At 46.7% G+C, this 24,126-nt stretch overlaps 1 protein-coding gene across 1 annotated transcript in view; it reads left to right on the top strand.

The window, feature by feature from the left end:
- LOC145409375 (dolichyl-diphosphooligosaccharide--protein glycosyltransferase subunit 1) overlaps positions 1–4,489 on the top strand; it is a 332,958-nt gene extending 328,469 nt beyond the window's left edge. The window contains exons 10-11 of the mRNA XM_080279850.1: positions 223–1,107; positions 2,196–4,489. Of these exons, the coding sequence (XP_080135976.1) occupies positions 223–379 (157 nt within the window). The 3' untranslated portion in view covers positions 380–1,107; positions 2,196–4,489. The remainder of the gene's footprint in view (positions 1–222; positions 1,108–2,195) is intronic.
- Positions 4,490–24,126: the final 19,637 nt, after the last annotated feature.

Below are 24,126 nucleotides of genomic sequence, written 5' to 3' on the forward strand. Positions count from 1 at the left end.
GTTACAATAAAATTCCATTGCCACCTGTCAGGATGAATTATCAGTTTTCTCTTGCTTAATAAAGTTCCCAGTTTCCTCCATTTACAGTACCAGTTGTAAAAAGCTGTGATATTTTGGATCACATTACTGAGATAGAACAGGGATCTGTACAGTATATCCCTTTCAGCTATTGCATCCTTACTTATGCTGTAAGAATTAATTTTAACTGTGTGGCATTTGCAGGGTAGTGCGTGAGAGTGTAGTGCAGCAACTGACCAATGTTGAGAAACTTGTGGCTGGGAAGATGAGCAAACAGCAGTACATGGATGCTGATGTCCCTTTGCATAAGAAGAAAGAAGAAGCATTGGAGAAGATAAAGACCCTTCTTTCTAGCATCTAAGAGGGTCATAAGAAGTGACTTTGACACAGTTGTGGACAAAAGTTTGCCTACTGTTCCATCATCATCATTCCAACCTTTTTCTTACCCAAGGATGGGGTGAGGAAGGGCCCAGGAAGCCAGGAAAGAGATAACCATAATAGAGGGAGAACTAATTAGCAGTGGCTACTTCACACTTGAGTATGTCTGTCACTTTCCTCCCAAATACGTCTTATCAGAGAGCATCATCTGTGGCCAGAAAAAACTAACCAAGTCCCTTCATGCTTAGGAATGTTATTCAGCAGAGGAAAATGACAAGGTCAATAGCTGGAATATTTTGTGAACATCTTCATCTATTGGCAGAGGAACATACCAGGGTTCTCTTAGGAGTACTAGCCAACAAAAGTGTGTGATAAGTAGATGAGACAAATTATTACCTGAACTTATTGTCCCAAGACAACATTGCATGGATGCTGATGGCCCTCTGCGCAAGAAAAATAAAGTTTCTTTTTAATTGGTTGTCACTTCTCTTTGGCATTATGTTCTACTGCATCTAGTTGTTGACAGGAATAAAGTTTATATGACGTCCCAAGACTCAGTTGATTAAGGTCATACACATTGGAATTTTGTACAGTTGGGAACAAACCTTCACGTAACACAGAAAGTGTTGTTTTACAATAAGTTGCCATTTTCAGTACGGTTTATTTTTTCTTATAATATATTTCTAGTAATTTACAGAAAGATTGATACCTGTAAAACTACAGTAATCCCTCCAATATCCGACGTAATAGAGCCATAGGCAGGTCCGGATAGTGGTCCTGTCCGGATATTGGGCCCCAGCTTATGGACTTGTACTTATGGACCCTAACTCTGAAAAACACCTATACAACTCCCTCTGGACATGCATTGCACCTATTTAAGACCCAAATCACACCAATAAGGGACATAAAAGACTGAAATAAATGCAAAAGAACCATAAAATGAGGGTTTAGAAGTAGGTTCATACAATAATAAACATCCTGGGTACTTACAAGTCCCTTGCTCCTGGACTGGTTTGAACCGCCAGTTTGCAGTCCACAGTTAATCCTCTGCACTCTAAATTCTAATTTCTTAACACTGCACAACACTGTAAATTCCTGTGTGTTCTAGTGGCAAGGTATTGCAGTTTATTCACTGTTTATTCACAAAAAACAAGCACCTGTGGCTTGCACTGTTATGAGTATCTTCTCTCCATCGGAGTTAAGCTGTGACTGTTGATGTTGGTGGGGTAACAGAGTTGCCAGATCGCAACAGCCACATTACCAATCTCCTCAACTTTCATTGTCAAATATAACTTTTCATTACCAAATTCGTAAAGCTAGCATATATTCTTCACTAATTATATATACATGTGGAAATACATGTAATCACTCTCCTTATAATTAACACCATGTTGATTATTTTCACACTATGTAGGGTAGCAGATTAATCAGAGAGAGCAAACAATCCACCATCTCCATCCTGTGTATCCTCATACATGTGAAAAATCCATTTGGTAATGCATTATTCTAATTCATTACCAAACGAATTTTTCATTACCAAATTGGCCCACACTTGGTAATGAAAAATACCAAATGGCAACCTGACAGGGGAGGGGGAAGGGGGAGGAAGGAAGGGGTGAAGGGACCATGGTGTAACAGCTGTTCGGCGCCAGGCGGGAATTTCAAATTATGGGAGGGAAAAAAGTCAGATTTTTTTCGAATTTTTTGCGGTTTTTGGCCCATTTTGGGAATATTGGATCCCAGGAGGATTATGTCCGGTTAGTGGGGATGTTCGGATATTGGGCGTTCGGATATTAGAGGGATTACTGTAATTGTCTTTTTTCTCCAATTTATAACATATATGTATACCAGTTGCATGGAGAAAGTTTTGATATTTTAGAGCACATTCTGTCAGCTAGAAATAAGATCTAGAAATTTTCACACCATACCACTTTCCTTCAGTGTCTAATATTTTACATGTGAGAGAGACGATTCTCTTTGTTATGATGCATGTGGGAGGAAAGTGATGCAGATGCCCTATGTGTGATGTGGTCATGGTGGAACGGTTGGCAAACTATCGACCCTGATTTTACCAGTGATGGAAAGATGTTATAGCTTAATTATTTAGCCTTATTTAGCCTCTGTCCCAGAATTGAAATGAAGGAAAACAAATGGAAGTTTCATATTGAAGCACTTCATGAAAGGAAAAAAAATAAACTTGTTTTTAGGATATTTGAGGTCATTGTTAAGGTGGTTTGAAATGGACTTGTCATTAACCCCATCACTGCCAAGCCTCTGATGAAGTCTCTTGAATCCCACACTGAGTTATCATGGGTGGACTATATTTATACAGAAAATGGGGCAATGTAGGATTGGATGATGGATGGATAGTTGAAAACTTTTTTGGCTGTTCATACTTGCTTAGACATGCAGAGCTGTATATAGAATGTTTTTGTGGCCTCAGGCTCATATGAGAATGACTCTGGTGGACTTAGGTTGAAGTTCCCTTATTGTGCATTTCACCTTCCTTCTCACAGGGGATAGGGAGGGAGCTCGGGGTCTTTTATATAACCATGCAGTTCCAATGCTTGGTGTTGTTCCACCTGCGTGAAAGCATCTTTCTTGGCACTGGTTTGTAGAATAAAAGATAAAATCCAAGTGAACAGCTGTACTGATATGTAATGGTGAACATATTTCACTTTAATTTCTGCAAGATTTAACATGCACCTTTTGGTAGTGCCATATCAGCTAATGCCAATGGCAGTCTGAGCCAATTGCACAATTGATGCCATCAGCAGTCAGGGGTTAAATACTGGGTATAGCTTGTGCATTTTTGTAGGAATGAGACAGAGTGAAGTGTAGGCAGTCGAGATAAGGAAAAGCTTTTACACCAACATACCATTACTTTAAAATGTGATATAGCAGGAGTAAGTATTCCAAAACTTGGCATTACCATTACAGGTCACTGCAGAAAGGATGGTTCATTTTTACTCATATTGTTGAGTTTCTGTAGATAACAGTGTGCAAGTAATAAGCTAAGTATGCAGCAGGGTTTATTGTATTGACATGTTAATGCTGTAACATAGGGAATACTGTTCCAGTGGTAAATGGTTACTTTATATTTACAAATACATGTAAGTACTATTAAGTACAGTAATCTCTCAGTTATCTGGCATAATTCAGCCAACCTCCACACTGGATATTGCAAAATGCTGGATGTTTTGTAGGTACCCCTTAATTGGCTATCCATTCACTGTTGAGCCGGATAATATGTCACAACTCTCAGCTATCTGTCTTGACCCGCTGTCCTAAAAACTTGCTTAAAATATTACCCATGAGTAAAAGATTATAATTAAGCATAGAATACAACACATTACTGATAATGGTACAGTACAGTATATATATAGTACAGTAACTTTTTAATATAATCATAATCATACTGTACTCACCTAGTGTTGGCATCAGTGGAGGGTAGATTAGTACACTGTGCAGTACAGTGCAAATAATCCTATATAGTCTAGTGGCGAATGGCTCCTACAAATATTACTCCAGCACGGGGAGCTACAGGCTAAGCCATAGCACTGGGGAGGTAGCCACCACGTGCGCCACAAATGCACAACACACGGATATGTCCTCACTATATGACATCCATGGGAGAGACTGAGACAATGTCGGTAGGCTTGGTGCATCGGGTGGGCTGCTCCCAAAGTGCATTGTGATTGCGTGACGTGTTGTGGGGTCTGCCTGTGTGGTGATAGGTTCCTGTGTCCGAGCCAGATGATACACTTTGCCGCCGAGAAATGCATAGTAATGCCGATTGCTTCCAGTTTTTGAGCTGGATATTGCCTACTTTCACCGGATATTGTTTTAATAGAGCCAAGCAGAAAGTGCTTCATATTGCGTCGGGCCAGATAATTGAGAGATTACTGTATTTTGGTTGATGCCTTTTTTTCTTCAGAGTTAATTGTTAAGGAACATAGAGTGAGAGTTAATAGGTTTTTCATATACAACACTGAACTGATTTTCATTTGTTGGGCCACTTAAATGTACTTTTTTTTTTCCCCAAAGGCTCCTTGTAAAGGATGCACTGATAGGAAAATAAAAGTAAAGATATTTATTTATTTCATATACCTTCATGATGATTACTGCGAAGGAGAGGAGTTTAAATATCTAGGATCGATGGTGGCCAAGGATGGAGACTGGGACGTGGATGTAACCCACAGAATGCAGATGGGTTGGAGGAATTAAAGGAAAGTATTGGGAGTGCTGTATGATAAAAGATTCATCATGAAGATTAAGGGTAAGATAGGGTTTATATAAAATGATGGTAGACCAGATTTGTTATATGGAGCTGAGACATTGGGCAGTGAAGAAATTGCAGGAGGATAAGTTAGATGTAGCAGAGATGAAAATGTTTTGTGGAGGAATGAAGTTGGATAGGATTAGAAGTGAGAAAACCAGAAGGACAGGGACAGTGACAGTGCAGGAAAGAAGACTACATTGGTATGGGAGCGTGATGAGAAGGGTTGAAGATTGTGGAGAGGAAGGTAATGAAAATGGAGGTACAAAGAAAGAAGAAGAGGGGAAGGTCAAAGAGGAGGTGGTTGGATTTTGTGAATGAAGATTTGAGAGAGAAAAGGCTGACAGAGGAGGAGGCACAGGACTATGAATGAAGATTTGAAAGAGAAAAGGCTGACAGAGGAGGAGGCACAGGACAGAGCTGTGTGGCAAAGATTGATCAGGCATATCAACCCCATATAAAAATGGGAAAAGATGGAAGGTAAAGAAGGTTAAACCCCTTGAATCATAATCATTTATTCTAGTTAATTTGAGATGATTTTTATTTGGTTTAGGAAATGGGTGGATGGATGGAAATAGTTTGCATATTTAAGGGATTATTAAAGGCTGTATGTAGGCTCATCAGTTTGAAAGTGTCCAAAATTTTAATAAAATAATTTGGAGATATCAAGCATATAAAGTCTATCATATGATTTTTGTTGTTGATTTTGTTGTGGCCCCAGGCTCCTCTGGACATGAACTATGTGACCTGCTTTCTGAAGCTGCCCTTATGTGGTTCACCAGTTCTGGGTGTTTTTTTTTTTTTTTTACAGAAACCATCAGCATTTAGCTGTAGTATGTTTGTGTGTGCTGGAGGTGGTGTGTGTTGTAGTAGTGCTTGTGCAAGGGGACTGAGTTATGATTTCTGTGATTGTGTGAGTGGGGGAGTTGGAGGGGCTGGGAGGAGTTGTGATGTGAGAGGACTGTTTGTGGATGTGTTGCACCTGTCATATACCCATTTGCTGTGGTGGTGTCTGGCATTTGTTAGTGTAGTGCATGTGATGTGGGTTCATTCTCTGCATGAAGTGCATTGAACAGATCCATGTATATGTCTTGAGCTTGTGATGTGTAGGGAGCAGACAGGGCATATTACTGAGTTTGGGCCCAGGATTGTTTTCGTGTCCCCAGTTAGTATGATAAGCAGGGAAGTGACCACTAGAAAGGCATTTCCTTTGTGGAAAAAATGGCGTAGGGAGCTGCTGCCCCCAAGTAGAAGACGGTGCCCTGCCAGGATGGACCAGGGTCCTCCCTGCAGGACACAGGGCAGGTTCAGGAGGTTCTGTCCCCAGGCTGGAGTCGTATCTGCTTCTCCATGCAGGTCAGTGATGGCACCATGGAAAGGCTCCTCTTCACTGTCAGAAGGTACCTTGATATGAGGGGCACAGTTCTATGCAGCAGCCTGTTCCAGTATACAACACCCATGTCATTACATGACAGACACAACACGCCTAGGCACATGAAACCACACAATTATCAAACCCTCTACAACAATATCCCATGTCCAGATATTCCAACACTAGCAATGAAAAAGTGCCTACGTACCCCCTCCATTGCAGGGCCATACAACACCTCAATCACAATGCCATTCTACAAGCCCCCTCCGCCCCTCCTGAAGGTGGCATGTGTGTCAGGGTTGACTGCTGATATGTTGAAGGCCTCAGGAGATAAAGGAGTGGGGTTAGTCACTGACCTAATAAGTACGATTATATATGAGTGTGTTGTCCCAGATGATTGGCAGAAAAGTGTAATTGTATATGTGTACAAGGGGAAGGGTGATGCCCTGGAAAGAGGAAATTATAGAAGCATAAAGCTTTTAGGTCAGATAACGAAGGTAATGGAGAGAGTTCTAGAAGGTATGATAGAGTGAATACTGATGAGATGCAGTTTGGGTTTATGCCGGGCAAAGGGACCGCTGATGCCATATTCATTGTTCAACAGCTCCAGAAAAAATATATAGGGAAGAAAAAGGAACTGTACTTTGTTTTTGTTGATTTGGAGAAGGCCTTTGACAAGAGTCCCTAGAGAGGTGGTGAGGTAGGCAATGAGAAAGCTTGGGATGGAGGAGGGGCTGGTTAGGGTCTTTATGGCCATGTATGTGGGTCCTCACACCCAGGTAAGGGTGGATGGAGATTTGAGTATTAGTTTTCCGTGAATGTTGGCATGCATCAGGGATCATGGTACTTGAAACCCTCTCATGTGACTTTAGAAATGGACTCCTGTGGGAGATGTTGTATGCTGATGATCTGGTGTTGGTTGCAGAGAATGAAAGGGAGGCTGAGGAAAGATTTAGGAAGTGGAGAGATGGTATGGGGCACTAGGGCTTAAGAGTAAATGCAGATAAAACAAAAGTGTTGTATCTAAGGCTGGAGGTGGTACTGTCAAAGATGAGGGAGAGTGGCCATGTGCATTTTGTTACAAGTGCCTGGGTAGTAATTCCATAATCTGCAGTGTTTGTGATCCATGGGTGCATAAGAGATGTTGTGATATTAGAGGTGGACTGAGATAATGCTGATTTCATGTGTGCGGTGTGTCGGGGAGAGCATGTGGAGATTGCCAGGTGTGAAAGGATTGAACTTGCTAGTGAGTCTCTCGAATGTGTGGAAGAGTTTTGTTATTTGGGAGACATGTTATATGCTGGAGTTGGGGCAGGAGTTAGCTCTGTGGCAAGTGTGAGGAGTGGTTGGAAGAAGTTCAGGGACCTGTTGCCTCATCTGACACTGAGAGGGCTCTCCCTCTGTGCTAAGGGATCTTTGTATGCGGCATGTGTTAGGAGTGTAATGCTGTATGGTTGTGAGACCTGGACAGTAAACGAAGAGGACATTCGCAGGCTCAAATGTACAGAAATGACAATGATTAGGTGGATGCACGGTGTGTCCTTGAGTGCAAGGCCTGGGGAAGACTAGGTTTATGATGGATGATTTGAGAGGTAGGATGGGACTGGAGTGTATTGGTGTTGTGATGAGGGGAGGTAGATTGAGATGGTTTGGGCATGTGGAGAGGATGGGGGATGATAACTGGGTGCAGAAAGTGAGAAGTGTTAATGTTGGGGTTAGGGCAGTGACAGATAGACCGAAAAAGACCTGGGACGTGGTCACTGAGTGTGACCTCAGGGTTAAGGGACTAAATAGGGAGGCTGCCAGAAATCGAGCAGCATGGAGAGCCGCCATTAGGTGACCAAGGCCAACGCGTGGAAGCATGTTGGAGCCTTTAAAAACGAAAACGGAACGTTGGCGCGTTCTCTGGTAGATCAGTAAAGAGTGCTTTAATGAAATTCAAATCCTTAAACTGCTCCCTAACCCAATCAGGATTCGAACCTGGGTCCAATTGGACTGCAGCCACGTCTCAATTGATGCAGCCCCAGTCTGCTCAGTTAAAACAACTGGGGTTAAGTATACACAATAACAACAACCATGCACCTCTCAGAGGTTAGGGAACTGAGAGGCATTTATATGACGGTGAAGATCCCGAGTCTTATCTCTTTAAGGCATCCCTCTCCAGTATCATCTGACTAAAATGGTTAAATGGGTATCTTAACCTGGTTTTCCATGCTGACACAAGCAAACCATATTGATGTTTGGGAATATGATTGAGGTGAGAAAAAAAAAGGCAGCATGATGATGATGATGATGATGATAATGGGAATGAACAGTTGAGATGTTGGCTGGGAATTAAATCTCTGTAGTGAGAAGATGTCATTTATATTTTTTTCTTGCAACTACCACAAGTTTAATAACCTTAGGAGAGCACCGTAGAAGTGAAGGAGCTAACGACACACACACACAAGAGTTTGGAAAAGAAAAGGGATAAAGGTAAAAAGCAAAATGATTTCTACCAAGAACTGGTTGAAGTAGAGACCCACAATAGACTGGTTGAACGTGTAAACAAACTAGAAATGGCTTTCAAAAATGAAATTGATGAAATAAAGAAGCAGATGCACTTGCAAAAGGAAGAAATAGAAAAACTAGGAAGGGAGGCCAATAAGAAAGACACAACCATCAGTGAAATAACCGTGGAATTGAGTACACTTAGGAAGAAAATTAGTGAAATGGCAAGTACAGTAGTCAATCACGAGAGTGTTATGGAAGAGTTAAAAAATGACACAGACAATTAGGCAAGTTAGCAGTCTTATTGACCAGAGCAGTGATATTGAGGAAAAAGATAACACAAGTAAATGAAGCTGTGCAAAGCTACAAAAATGATGTAGAAACCACGTATGCAGAAATGGTGAAAGTAAAGAAAGACTTAGAAACAAGGGTGGAGGAAAAAAGCATTAAAAAGGAGGTGAAAAGAATAATCCAAAACAATCCAAAGTTAGTTAGAGATTCAGTAGAGATAAGCAAATCAATAGTAATCACTGGTATAGAAGAGGATGAAGTTAAAAACAAGATCACAAGAGACAAAAAGGAGATGGCAAATGTAATGAGCTTACTGAAAGAAGTATCAGAGGAAATATGTAGTAAAGACATAGAGGAACACAAAAGGTTAGGGAAATACGAGAAAAGCAAGACAAGACCTCTAAAGGTGACTTTCCAGAGTGTAAACACTGTGGAAGAGATACTAAAAAATGCAAAGAATCTTAAGGAAAAAGAGGAGTTCAAAAATGTATGGATAAAAAGATGCCTAACACAAGAGGAACTGGAATTACTGAAAGAGAAAAGGGAGGAAGCAAAAACAAAAAATGAGGGAAGATCAGAAGAGGACAAGAAGAAATTTTTTTACAAAGTAATAGGTTTGCAGGTACGAAAGTGGTACACAAACAGGATGGAAGAAAAAGGAGGAAGGTAGTAGAACCATGTCATGACAAGTATATAAACAAGATGATAAAGTTGATGTACTCAAATGTGGATGGAATGGTATCTAAATTACTAGAGATGAATGATTATGTCAAGAGAAAATGAACCACAAATAATATGCCTAACTGAAACAAAATTAATACCAAGGATATCAAATGACATACTAAACTTAGAGGAATACAATATATGGAGAAGAGACAGATATTTAAAAAAAGGAGGAGGAATTATAATATTAACTAAGAAAAATCTAAAAGTCAAGGAAATAAAACTAGATATACCATCACAAGTAGAACTGATTGCAGTAGAGATCGACACATCTGAAGGTAAAGTAATTGTAGCCAATTTGTACATGCCACCCAGATCAAACACATGGGAAAGAGACGAATATGAGGACCTGGCAGAGAGTACAATTCAGAGTGTAAGATCATTGCTACATAAAATGGAAGAGAAATCGGAAAGAATTATACTAACTGGGGACTTCAATACAAATATAAATTGGAATACTCTAGATATAAATAGCCAAGAAAGCTGTTGGGACCAAAAGCTCCTGGATCTCGTACAAGAGTTTTTCTTAACGCAACATGTGAGGGAAACCAACAGAAAAAGAGGACTTGATGTACCTTCAGTGCTAGATCTAATATTTACAAGGCAAGAAAATGATACTGACAATTTAATATATCACCCTCCACTCGGCAAAAGCGATTATGCAGTACTAAACTATAACTTCAGGATAGCATATGACATAGTAAACAGCAATGATAGTTACAAAAAGTGCCTAAACTATAAAAAGGGAAAGTATCAAGACCTAAAGAAGTATTTCTTAGAAGTTGATTGGGAAAACGAGCTTAGAGGACAAGATTTAAATGCTGTATATAAAAAAATTTGTGAATTTTATGAAATAGGAGTACAGAAGTACATCCCACAGCACAAAGAAGCAGATAAGAAAATACAGAAATGGTTCAATACAGAATGTAAAAAATCAAAAGAAAGAAGAGATTTGTTGTGGAATAGATACAGAAGACACAATAGTGAAAGGGCGTACAATAATTACAAACAGGCAAGAAACGACTATACAAGAATAAGGAGGGAAGCCCAAAAACAGTTTGAGGAGGATATAATAAATAAAAGTAGTGATCAACCAAAGCTGTTTTACAGCTATATCAGAAGCAAAACCAAAGTAAAAGATATAATACAATCCATTACGGACGAGGGAATCACTTATACACAAGAGAAAGATATTTGTGAAGCACTAAATAAGAATTTCCAATTAGTTTTTACAGAAGAAAAAAATTTTGAGAGGGACTATGTGGAACACGCATGTCCACACATACTACCAGATATACAATTAACAGAAAAAGTAATACAGGAGGAGTTAAGTAGATTAGACAGAGGAAAAGCAAGTGGTCCTGATGAAATTTCATGTTGGGTATTACGAGAATGTGCAAAGGAGTTAAGTAAACCATTATTTTTAATTTTTAAGAAATCCTTGAGTCAAGGTAAAATACCTGATATTTGGAAAAAAGCAAATATTGTCCCCTTATTCAAGAAAGGAAATAGACAAAATCCACTCAACTACCGACCAGTATCACTGACCAGTGTTGTAAGCAAGGTATTAGAAAAACTTATAAGAAAAGCTTGGGTAAATCATCTAGAAGAACACAGTATGATAACAGAAAGACAGTTTGGTTTCAGAAAAGGAAAATCATGTGTTACTAATCTGTTAAGCTACTATGACAGAGTAGCAAACACAATACAGGAAAGGGAAGGATGGGTGGACAGTATCTATTTAGATTTCAAGAAAGCTTTTGACACAGTATATACCATACCAAAGATTTTTATGGAAACTGTACCATCAAGGAGGAATTCGAGGCAAACTGTTTTGTTGGATGCAAGACTTTCTCATAAAAAGATAAATGAGGACAGTACTAAGAGGAAACTACTCATCATGGAAAGAAGTGACTATTGGAGTACCACAGGGTTCGGTGCTGGCACCAATCATGTTTTTAGTGTACATAAATGATATAAACAGAAACACTGGAAATGAGAGCTATCTGAATATGCTTGCAGATGATGCAAAAATACAAAGGAGAATTACTAGCACAGACTCTTGTAGGGAGCTACAAGAAGAATTAAATAAACTTCATGAATGGAGTAGTACATGGCAAATGGAATTCAATGTGGACAAGTGTCATGTAATCAAGTTTGGTAAAAGTGGAAAAAGACCTGATTGGGATTATAAGTTAGGAAATAAAACCCTATATACATCAGAAAGAGAGAAAGACCTAGGTGTGATTATCAATAACAGACTATCTCCGGCTGACCACATCAGCGAGAAGGTACGGAACATGTATACACTGCTTGCAAATATGAGAATAGCATTCACATACATAAATGAAGACATGCTAAGAAGGATAATAACATCATTCATTAGACCAACCCTGGAATATGCATCAATAGTCTGGAGTCCTCATCTCAAAAAGCATATAGACAAGATTGAAAAAGTTCAAAGGGCCGCTACAAGATGGATACCAAGCTTAAGGGACCTAAGCTACGAAGAAAGACTAAATAAACTGAATCTACCAACACTACAGGAGAGAAGAAAAAGAGGTGACATGATAATGCTATATAAGTGCACATCAGGAAAGGAGAAAATAGACATAAATGATTACTTAACATATGGAGAAGCATCAGCAAGAGGACACTGCAAAAAACTGCATAAGAAGAGAGGTGATAAAGACGTAAGGAAATTCAGTTTCCCAAACAGAGCAATTGATCAATGGAATGCACTATCGAATGAAATAGCGTGTGCCAAAACAATTCACAAATTTAAGGATATGTATGATAAATATGGTTTAAGACACGGGACAGTACGAGCTTGACTCATTCCTGTAAAGATACAATTAGGTAAGAACACACACACACGCACACACACACACACACACACATATATATATATATATATATATATATAAAACCTTTCACTGTGAAAAGTACTGACCTGTGTAAAATCATCAGGGTGTAGAGAGAATGAAATAAATGATATGTTTACTAACGAGTTTAACTTGTAAATTGCAGTCTACCTCAACTGTGGACTTGGCATAACATGCCCTCTTGCCCTCTTCCATCTTACATCCATTTACTTGTACTTCGTATTTGTGTGTGTAAAAATTTATATATATATATATATATATATATATATATATATATATATATATATATATATATATATATATATATATATATATATATATATATTTATATTAAAATGCAGTATAGTGCCACAGGGGGTGATGTAACACCCCCAGAAGGAGCCCACAGAGGAGCAATGACAGGACACCGACTCAGGGCGACAACGACATACGTCTGCCCGGGCAACGCGCCCCTATGACCCGGAGCTCGCCCGCCACCACCATAGCAGGAATACAAGACTACCTTCTTGGTGAGCCTTTCCCAACCAGTATCGGGGTGGAGCTGTTACTCCAGCTCCAGTCAGCACCCCTGAGATGGCCAATAGCCGCTCAACCCTCCTGAAGGAGACGGCCTGTGGCTGCTGTGAGGGAAAACAGGAGATGGCCTGTAGCCGCTCCCGCCTTCGTCAGGAGACAGCCTGTAGCCGCTCTGAAGGTGCCCTTCCCGAGACGGCCTGTAGCCGCCCAAACCTCATGAGGGAGACAACCTGTAGTCGCTCTGAGGGAAATCAGGAGATGGCCTGTAGCCGCTCCCACCTTCGTCAGAAGATGGCCTGTAGCCGCTCCCACCTTTGTCAGGAGACGGCCTGTAGCCGCTCCCACCTTTGTCAGGAGAAAGCCTGTAGCCACTCTGAAGATGCCCGAGTCAGCTTATAGCTGCTCCCTTCCTCAGGTCACGGCCAGTAGCCGGGCCTTAGCGACGGCCTGTAGCCGTGCCCCTATAAGGCCACAGCCAGTAGCTGGGCCCTATGGCAGGAGACGGCCTGTACCCGCTCCTCCGTCAGGTGTCGACTCCTGTTCACCAATTCAGGACTCAGAGGGAGTCCCCAGCCTGGAGGAGTACTGGAGAGGCCCCATGACTTCCCCTGGCCTCTCCTCCCTGCAGCCGGATCTGGAGAGGACTCACCTGACGGACCCCAGCATAGGCCGGCGCCACAGCCCCTTCCTGACGGCGCCACTGAGCACCAGGGACCGCAGCCCTCGGGACCCCCAGACCGCCCCCAGGACCCCCAGGCGGGACCTTCCTACACCCAGACGCCGCAGATCTTTGTCTTCTGTCAGGCGTCTGAGTGAGAAGTTCAGGCAATTATTCAGCCCCACCCCTAGGGGCCGTACTCCCGCCCCAGGCTCCAAAAGAGCGGGGACCTTTGCCATCCGCAGCCCCGGACGAGAGAGGACGCCCCTATGCGTGATCCCGTGGCCCCTGACCCCTGAACACAGAGGTCCCCGGCAGAACCTAGCCCCGTCAGTAGTGAGGCTGGGTCACCTCCGCCACCCTTGTACCTGACCGCCACGATGCCCAGACTTGAAAGAAGTGACAGTGAAAGCACAGTGTCCGTGACCTAGTGACGTGAAGACAGAGCAGTGAATTAACTACATAAAGGAAGTCAGTGAGCGAAGCACCATTGACAATATAAAAGTGGTGGAGTGAATAAAAGTAACAGTGAAACCATGAACACGGCCAGTGAAAAATGGGTCTATTACAGTGAATACGCTACCATCTGATGCTGCTGCATCATACTAAAATCATACACCGACCCCAGTGTTAAGGTAATAATTGCCGACAGTGAAATTGTTATGCAGCGTGTTCTGTGTCCCGACTTCTCAGGTCCAGTACAGGGTGCAACTCTGGGTCCTTAATTCCTGACCGGGTCAGCACTAGCAAAGAAGGGAACACAAACACCACGGGTAAACAAATACGCTAATATATTAATGGAGAAACAATTACACACACAATATTCTATGACCAGAATCGAAATTACACAATGCTTTACACTGATATTGGTCTGATGCACTGTCCACCTGGTTCAGCATCTTTGTCTCACATCTGGGTTATTTCCTCACAGTATCACAGGCAATATTGCGCCAATATAGATAATACATCAACACAGAGAGGTTTACTTACAACACTACCCAGTATACCCACAAGGACAGCTCTTAAGCCTAGGTGCTCGCGTGACATAGATGGGTCCTAGCTAATACATCATCTCTATGTGACATGTACAGCAGTCCCTAGCTAACTTAGCCTCTATATACACGTCACACCGGCCGAGAATATACCGTAGGTCACACTGGGTGAAGCAGTTGGCGAGGGGCTTACTGAGGATAGGGAGGGTCTCTCTCCGTGGGGCAGGGGCAGGGAGGGAGGAAGGAGGGGGAGGGTTCAGTACTGAGATATTGCTGTGTTATGTGAGTGATACGGGCTCATCTGTCCAGTCCAAGGAGGGGGGGTCTCAAACCGAGGCTGAGGTTATACACTCCGCACGTGATTCACAGGAGCTCAACTCGTCAGTGAGGGGGGGGGACACTGAACACAGTGTGTGTGTGTGTGTGTGTGTGTGTATGGGGATAGGGGAAAGGAACACCGGAGAACAGTTCACTGGTAGTTCGCTAGAAAGGGGAGGAATTCACAACACTGGGGAGGTATATAATCCGAGACCTGTCACTCACTGTTCTGATGGAGAGGAAACCACGGCCCATGGGGGAGAGGGCCTATGCAGGGAGCTCCAGGCAGCGGCCAGGCATGGGAAGCGGGCCGTCCAGGGAGTTGTGCAGAACAGTGTTACCCGTGGAGTTGCCACTAGTCCGGGAGCAATGGGGCGACTTTCTCACCGCGTCGGCCCTGCAGAAGGCAGGGGTCTCAGGACTGGGCCCGAAGAGGGCCAGAAGTTGGGCAGTACGCCATTAGCTCTTAGTCATCTTTGGGGTCCGGGGGAGGGCCTGGTGGAGGCCCAGCCCAAGTGTCAGCTGGGAGGAGGGTGCCGCCGAGGTAGGGCGGCCCGTACCACGATCCGGAGCAGCTGTCAGGGGAGAACTGCGGTCATCTGTGTCGGGGAAGGCCCCTTGGCCTTGGTGAGCACCTGCGCAGGTCCGCTGGCTTCAGGGACTGCAGCCTCGGCTGCAGGGGGAGTCCGACAGGGTAGAACTTCAGCCTCTGGTCCTGGCGGAGCCCGTCAGTGTCTGTGGTGACCCGGGCTGCAGGGACTGGATTCCGGGCCTTGGGGGCACCTCGTCTGGTACGGACTCAGGAGGGAAGCCTGTAGGGGAGAAACTCCAGCCTCCCAAGGAGAGAGCTGGAAGGAGTAACACCTCACTCTTACACCAGGGCAGTGAGGCGAGCCAGAGGGGACTCCCTTCATCAGACAGCCCCATTGGGCATTGCCTGTGCTCCTCCATGGGACAGGGGTGCAAGGGCACTCCTGTCGGAGGGCTAGGGCCTCCTGCCCTGGGGACGTCGGGAGGAAGAGGTCAGACGTACACTCTCAGCTTATGCCACAGCTCCGATGGAGCATGCCCTCCCTACGTCTGGTTGGGGTTACCTGTCCTGGAGACGTCAGGAGGAAGAGGTCAGACGTAATCTCTTGGCTTTCACCACAGCTCTGACGGAGCGTGCCTTCCTTCAGTCTAGGCAGGGGAATAGCAACCCTAGAGGCTCCCCCTGAGCCCTCAGTTAGTTGTGGAGCTGATCCAGAAGACTTGCGTCCAAGGGTATGCCTGGGAACTAGCCACTGCAAGTCCCACCCCGATTCTGGCGAACATTCCCTCTACTGGAGAGTAGTGTACTCTCCCTGTGCACTACCGGGTGGTCTGGCTGCGCGGAAGAGGGTCGCCGGGTCGTGAGGGAGATACGCCGTTGTTGCCCGGACGTTGGCCCAGGTAAATAAGTCCCTCCGTTGTCCCTTTGTGGGGTGGATGTCACTCCCTCGCTCTCTCCTCCTGGATTGGTGGTGTCGGGGTGAAAGCGAGGTTACTGGTTGATATGGGAGCAGCCAGGTCCTGCCTCTACCACCACTTCTACTCCCGCCACTCCTCAGCTTTTGGCCCACTCCTCCGCACTTCTGCCCATCTCATAGATGTGAGGGATGGCTCCCTGCCCAAACATGGGGAGACCCTGGCCCTACGTGACGAAACCCACCAAAATGTGTCCACTCAACACTGATTTACTCAACCTGCCATGCATATGATGGCTACCTGGGGCTGGATCTCCTGCAAATACTCCACACTAGTATCGACTGCCACAAGCGGAGCCTCCACTTCAGGAAACCACCAGATCCCCCCCCTCAGCCACACTGTACGTGCACCCCCCCCTCCCTGCTCCCCTACCCGCCCCATCATGTCATCCACTCTATCTCCTGCGACCCCTAGCCTCCCCCCCACCACCCCACCCACCACCTTCCCCGCCACCATCGCCTCCACCCTTACCATCCCCCCCCACCACAAAGCCTGGCTCCACCTGCATTGACCCACCAGAAACTCCAACCTGTTCTCCCCAAGCTTACTGACGGAAGCCATCACCTCCTGCCTGTTGTCCCCCACTTTTCTCCCCCCCCCATATCAGAGCAGTGCGTATCGCCAACATTTCCACCCCCCCCAACCCTCCCACCGTAGGAGGACACTACCTTCGCGTAGTGGAATTGCTGAGCCGGCTAGGGGTGGAGTTAGAAACTATACTCCAGACGGCGCCTCTCTGGTAGAGACGATCTATGGTCACTCCCAAAGTGTTCCGGTAGAGACGATCTATGGTCGCTCCCAAGGTGTTCAGGTAGAGACGATCTATGGTCGCTCCCAAGGTGTTCTGGTAGAGACGATCTATGGTCGCTCCCAAGGTGTCCCGGTAGAGACGATCTATGGTCGCTCACAAGGTGTTCCGGTAGAGACGATCTATGGTCGCTCCCGAAGTGTTCCGCTAGAGACGATTTATGGTCGCTCCCAAGGTGCTCCGGTAGAGACGATCTATGGTCACTCCCAAGGTGTTCAGGTAGAGACGATCTATGGTCACTCCCAAGGTGTTCCAGTAGAGACGATCAATGGTCGCTCCCAAGGTGTTCAGGTAGAGACGATCTATGGTCGCTCCCAAGGTGTTCCAGTAGAGACGATCTATGGTCACTCCCAGGGCGTGCAGAGTAGAGAGACGTCCCCACGGCAGGAGACTGGAGCCCAGGCTTCCTGTCCCAGAGTGACCCAGACAGGCCTCCCAGCCTCCCCTGGTCCCTGTACCCTACACCTGGCTCCAGAGCAGACGCACCTGACGGACCCCAGTGGAAGTCCCTGCCGCAGCTCTCCCCTGTTGGCGCCCCTAGACACTGGAGACCGCAGTCCACAGTCTCTCTCGGCTCTCCCCAGGACACCCGGGCGTGATCTCTCTACGCCCCCACGATGCCAGGACCTATCACAGAGGTTCCTGGAGCTATTCAGCCCCAGTCCCGAGGGCCACACGCCGGAGCCAAGTCCGGAAGCCACGGGAAGTCCAGGACGCGAGAGGACGCCCTTACGAGCTATCCCGTGCCCTCTCAGCACACCTCGCATTGACGGTGCCCCTAGCCCAGCATGATCACCTATGACATGTTCCTGTCTATCCCCTTGATGAATACGTGTGATATTGTAACATGAGTGATTTAGGTTAAGTGTGATTTCCCCTAATGTAAGTATTGTGCAGTGTTTTCATATAGTGAATATCGGGGTAAATCAGATCACAGTGAGAAGTTAAAGGACGAGAGTGTGGAACAAGATCTGATTGACTATACGTGTGAGTGACATCTCTGTTATATAATTAATAAGCCTGTGCCTATAAAGACATACCCCCATTACTGTGAAGGAATATTGTGAAAGGAAGTATTAATAGTATTCTCTCCTTCCCCCACGCTACCCATAAATCTTGTTTACCACCCGCTCTCACTCCCATATCTCAAGTAAGTGTAAATCAAGGGTAAAATCAATTACCAAAGTATTTTGGCTAGTGGAAACCATATAAACTTCACGGCTAATATCTGCCGCCTTCCAGTATTACCATAACTTTCCCCTAGCCGTCACAAGTCACTCCCCGCACCTCCCCTATCTCCTCCTAGTGAGACTCAACCCCCTCCCGCGCCCCCCCCCCCCCGTGCGCGGCTATATTTACTGTACTGATACACTAGGATTGTTTGTGTTGTCATTAGTATCAGAGAAGCAAGTATCCTGTGAGATACACATATCCTAGATAAGGTTTTATATTGCTAAATATCGTGCTGTAACATCTGCTGATTTGTCCTGTGTCTGACTGTGGTAATATATGCGTAAAGGTTGTTGCCTAGAGTTTTTGTGACCTGCCTCTCTTTATTGCACTAGCTCCGGTCTCGAAAGAGGACCCTGCTCCACGTTAGGTGAAATAGGAACGAGAAGTTGAGCCTAATTTCACCTAGCATTACACTGGTGGCCAGCGGTGGTTCTAGACCCGGGTGTAGAAGAGAGGTAATCAGGAAATATTTGGCAAAATGGCAACTAAACCGCACGTTCAGTTACCCAAGTTGACCCCGACCAGTATGATATACACACATATCTGGCAATAATTAAACCCTTACTGGATATTGGCTTCGAAAATGACCAACAAAAAATTGCAGTCACACTACCACTATTGGGTAAAGCGGCGGCGAACATTGTGCCGAAAATCGTCCCAGAACTCACCTGGCAGAACTTTACAAAGTTCACTGTACAAGCCATCACCCCATCATTAGGGAAAGTAGTGGCTCTATCCAAATCCCTTCGACGGGGATTTAGATAATACCCCGATACAGGCAAGACGCCTGGTTACTGCTGCCTACCCGGAGGCAGATGATGAAACCCGGGATCAGCATACATTTAATACTCTGCTCAGAGTACTCCCAAGTGTTGTGAGACAACACTTCACTATCCATAATCCAACGGGAGACATGGATAGAGATATCAGTTTAATGAGGCGCCTTTTAGCCGTCCATGCCATCCCTCAACGCATCGGCGGAATAAATCAATTCCCCGTTGACCTCATCACCGTTAACCCACTGGAATTTTCACCGTGCTACCACGGATGCCCGATCCACGACATCCGTGAGCAGCTAGAAGCTGCCCAGTGCAGCCAAATGACACGAGGGCACTTACAAACCTCCCCACCATACGCAAATTCCCCTAAGCCTCAGGGGAAGAAAATACAAAAAGGGAAACACAAAAAGCGCCCCCCCACTGACCCCGCATCCCACTGTAATGGCGGGGGCCACCTCACCTCTCCCCCAGTCTACGACAGGGGAGAACGTTATCTTTCCTTTTCCTCCCCTCTCACTATCTCTTCTGTTCTACCTTCCCCTATTCCTGCCCCTAGTTCTAACCTTCCCACCCCACTATACCCCCTCAACACAAAACCGGCCTCCCTCTTCACAGGCCTCCTAGGACCCTCTCCTCATCTTCCCCTAACCTACTTCCAAAAACCACCTCCCCCCGTCTACTGCCTTCCACCTCCCACCCCGCGCCACCCACCACCATCACTTCACCACCGTTCGTTTTCCCCGCCCACACGGTTAACTCATTCACCTTCCCTATCACACCCTCCTCCTCATCCTCGAGCATTCAAACAACCCCGCGAGGCCGCATCTCCCCACCACCACCGGCTCTCTCTCCCCCTACCACCTCAGCCTCCACCGCCTCCACCACCCCCCGCACCTCACCTGACATCTCATCCGCCACACCTCGCTCACCCTCACCCCTTCCCTCCGCTGCCTCACCCTTTCCACCCAAGCCCACGTGCCCCGCCCACCCTGCCGCCCCCGCAGGACAACCCATTACCACTGCCCTCTCCCCTCCACACCTACGCACGCCCACTCCAACGATCTCACCTTCTCCTGCGCCCCCAACGCGCACGACAGCCCGTGCTAACCGACCCCGCCCACCCCGCACGCCTACTTCCCCACCCACACCCACCCTCAGAACCACCACCACCACCCCCTCCGGCCGACTCTCATGCCCACCCACCCAATACACACACACCCCTACACCACCCACCTCTCCACGACTTCACACCATCAAGCTACATCAGGCCCAAATCTCCTCTACCTGTACTCCCCGGAGACTCAGCACCGCATTACCATGGCACAAAACCCTGCCCATACCCGCAGTATCCAGCATTCAGCTCCCAACCACACCGACAGCCACACCAAGCAAGATGAGAGTGAAGCGGGCCGTATGGGCACCTACCCTTCACAGGAACCACAGACTCCGCTGGCCACACCACCTGCTAAACCTCCTCCAGTCTACCACTGCCACCTCCACACTCTTCCTCACCTACGACCCAGCACAAGAAGAGAACTCCTACACTGTCGCCTGGCGAACTACGCTACAACACCTCCAGCCCGTCTACACCACCTCCAACACACAAGCGTTCCACCTCCAGCCACGGGGACGTGACTTTTTACAGGGGGAGAGTGGTAAAATGCGTGGCTTGAAAAACAGTGCCCCCGGAGAATACCATAGTACCCCCGACGAGAGGGCAAGCCAAGAACAGCGTAGTGTGCCCACAGATACGCCAACACCCCCACACAGACCCCACGGGGTGGCCGCCACCAGCCACCACCACTCCGGGCAACAGCGACACATGTCAGCCCGGGCCGTGCGCCCCTATGACATGCAGCCACCACGCCGCCGCCACCATAGGAGAAGGACAACTACCTTCGCATAGTGGAATTGCTGAGCCGGCTAGGGGTGGAGTTAGAAACTATACTCCAGACGGCGCCTCTATGGTAGAGACGATCTATGGTCGCTCCCAAAGTGTTCAGGTAGAGACGATCTATGGTCGCTCCCAAGGTGTTCAGGTAGAGACGATCAATGGTCGCTCCCAAGGTGTTCAGGTAGAGACGATCTATGGTCGCTTCCAAGGTGTTCCGGTAGAGACAATCAATGGTCGCTCCCAAGGTGTTCCGGTAGAGACGATCTATGGTCACTCCCGAAGTGTTCCGGTAGAGACAATCTATGGCCGCTCCCAAGGTGCTCTGGTAGAGACGATCTATGGTTGCTCCCAAGGTGTTCAGGTAGAGACGATCTATGGTCACTCCCAAGGTGTTCAGGTAGAGACGATCAATGGTCGCTCCCAAGGTGTTCAGGTAGAGACGATCTATGGTCGCTTCCAAGGTGTTCCGGTAGAGACAATCAATGGTCGCTCCCAAGGTGTTCCAGTAGAGATGATCTATGGTCGCTCCCGAAGTGTTCCGGTAGAGACAATCTATGGCCGCTCCCAAGGTGCTCTGGTAGAGACGATCTATGGTCGCTCCCAAGGTGTTCAGGTAGAGACGATCTATGGTCACTCCCAAGGTGTTCCGGTAGAGACGATCAATGGTTGCTCCCAAGGTGTTCAGGTAGAGACGATCTATGGTCGCTCCCAAGGTGTTCCGGTAGAGACGCTCTATGGTCGCTCCCAGGGCGTGCAGAGTAGAGAGACGTCCCCACGGCAGGAGACTGGAGCCCAGGCTTCCTGTCCCAGAGTGACCCAGACAGGCCTCCCAGCCTCCCCTGGTCTCTGTACCCTACGCCTGGCTCCAGAGCAGACGCACCTGACGGACCCCAGTGGAAGTCCCTGCCGCAGCTCTCCCCTGTCGGCGCCCCTAGACGCTGGAGACCGCAGTCCACAGTCTCTCTCGGCTCTCCCCAGGACACCCGGGCGTGATCTCTCTACTCCCCCACGACGCCGGGACCTATCACAGAGGTTCCTGGAGCTATTCGGCCCCAGTCCCGAGGGCCACACGCCGGAGCCAAGTCCGGAAGCCACGGGAAGTCCAGGACGCGAGAGGACGCCCTTACAAGCTATCCTGTGCCCTCTCAGCACGCCTCACATTGACGGTGCCCCTAGCCCAGCATGATCACCGATGACATGTTCCTGTCTATCCCCCTGATGAATACGTGTGATATTGTAACATGAGTGATTTAGGTTAAGTGTGATTTCCCCTAATGTAAGTATTGTGCAGTGTTTTCATATAGTGAATATCGGGGTAAATCAGATCACAGTGAGAAGTTAAAGGACGAGAGTGTGGAACAAGATCTGATTGACTATACGTGTGAGTGACATCTCTGTTATATAATTAATAAGCCTGTGCCTATAAAGACATACCCCCATTACTGTGAAAGAATATTGTGAAAGGAAGTATTAATAGTATTCTCTCCTTCCCCCACGCTACCCATAAATCTTGTTTACCACCCGCTCTCACTCCCATATCTCAAGTAAGTGTAAATCAAGGGTAAAATCAATTACCAAAGTATTTTGGCTAGTGGAAACCATATACTTCACGGCTAATATCTGCCGCCTTCCAGTATTACCATAACTTTCCCCTAGCCGTCACAAGTCACTCCCCACACCTCCCCTATCTCCTCCTAGTGAGACTCAACCCCCTCCCGCGCCCCCCCCCCCCGCGCGCGGCTATATTTACTGTACTCCTGATACACTAGGATTGTTTGTGTTGTCATTAGTATCAGAGAAGCAAGTATCTTGCGAGATACACATATCCTAGATAAAGTTTTATATTGCTAAATATCGTGCTGTAATATCTGCTGATTTGTCCTGTGTCTGACTGTGGTAATATATGAGTTTTTGTGTCCTGCCTCTCTTTATTGCACTAGCTCCGGTCTCGAAAGAGGACCCCGCTCCACGTTAGGTGAAATGGGAACGAGAAGTTGAGCCTAATTTCACCTAGCATTACAATTTCCACCACCCCCCCACCCTCCCCAAAGGATTAGTAGTCGGTGAGATGGAGGAGGCTGAACCGTGCACCTCACCCCCCTCCCTTCTCCTTGACACCCTGACCCACATACCTGAACTCCTCTCATCACAACAAACCAACAGCCTTCGACGCCTCCTTCTGGACTTCCAAGACATCTTCTCATCAGGATCAACAGACAATGGCCACACCACATACCTGTCCCACGAGATACACACCACAGGACCACCCATACGCCAACCATCTAGGAGGAAAAACCTTGACCAACAGGCTGAGGAAGACCGGCAGGTTCAGAACATGCTAAATACTGGCATCATATCTTCATCCACCAGCCCTTGGTCCTCCCCCATCGTCCTAATGAAGAAGAAAAATGGCACCATGCACTTTTGCGTAGACTACAGGTGGTTAAATGACATGATCACCAAGGATGCCACATCCCTGCCCCGGATCGATGACTCTCTCGACCCGCTATACAGGGCATCCTGGTTCTCCACCTTCGACCTGCAGTCAGGATACTGGCAGGTCCCAGTGCATCCCGAAGACAGGGACAAAACAGCATTTTCTACAAGTAACGGGAAGCACTACGAATTTAACATCCTCCCCTTTGGCCTCTGCAACACCCCTACGACATTCTCCCGGCTGATTGAGTCAGTGTTCAGTGGCCTCACCTGGGAGATATGCCTCACATACTTAGATGACGTGATTATCTTCAGCCGGACCTGGGCCGACCACCTCCACCGCCCCCAACAAGTTTTCCTCAGAATCCAGCAGGCAGGGCTCCAGCTTAGGCCATCCTAGTGTGTCCTAGCTCAATGTTCCGTCTCCTTCCTGGGACACGTCATCTCCAAGGAGGGCATAGCACCTGACCCAGATAAACTACGTGCCATCGCGGACCTCCCCATGTCCTGAGACGTCCATGAGGTCCGCGCCTTCATCGGCCTTGCATCG

The sequence above is a fragment of the Coenobita brevimanus genome, chromosome 80 (genome assembly GCF_032717465.1).
Source record: "Coenobita brevimanus isolate Jiangsu-jjx chromosome 80, ASM3271746v2, whole genome shotgun sequence".
Classification (NCBI taxonomy): domain Eukaryota; kingdom Metazoa; phylum Arthropoda; class Malacostraca; order Decapoda; family Coenobitidae; genus Coenobita; species Coenobita brevimanus.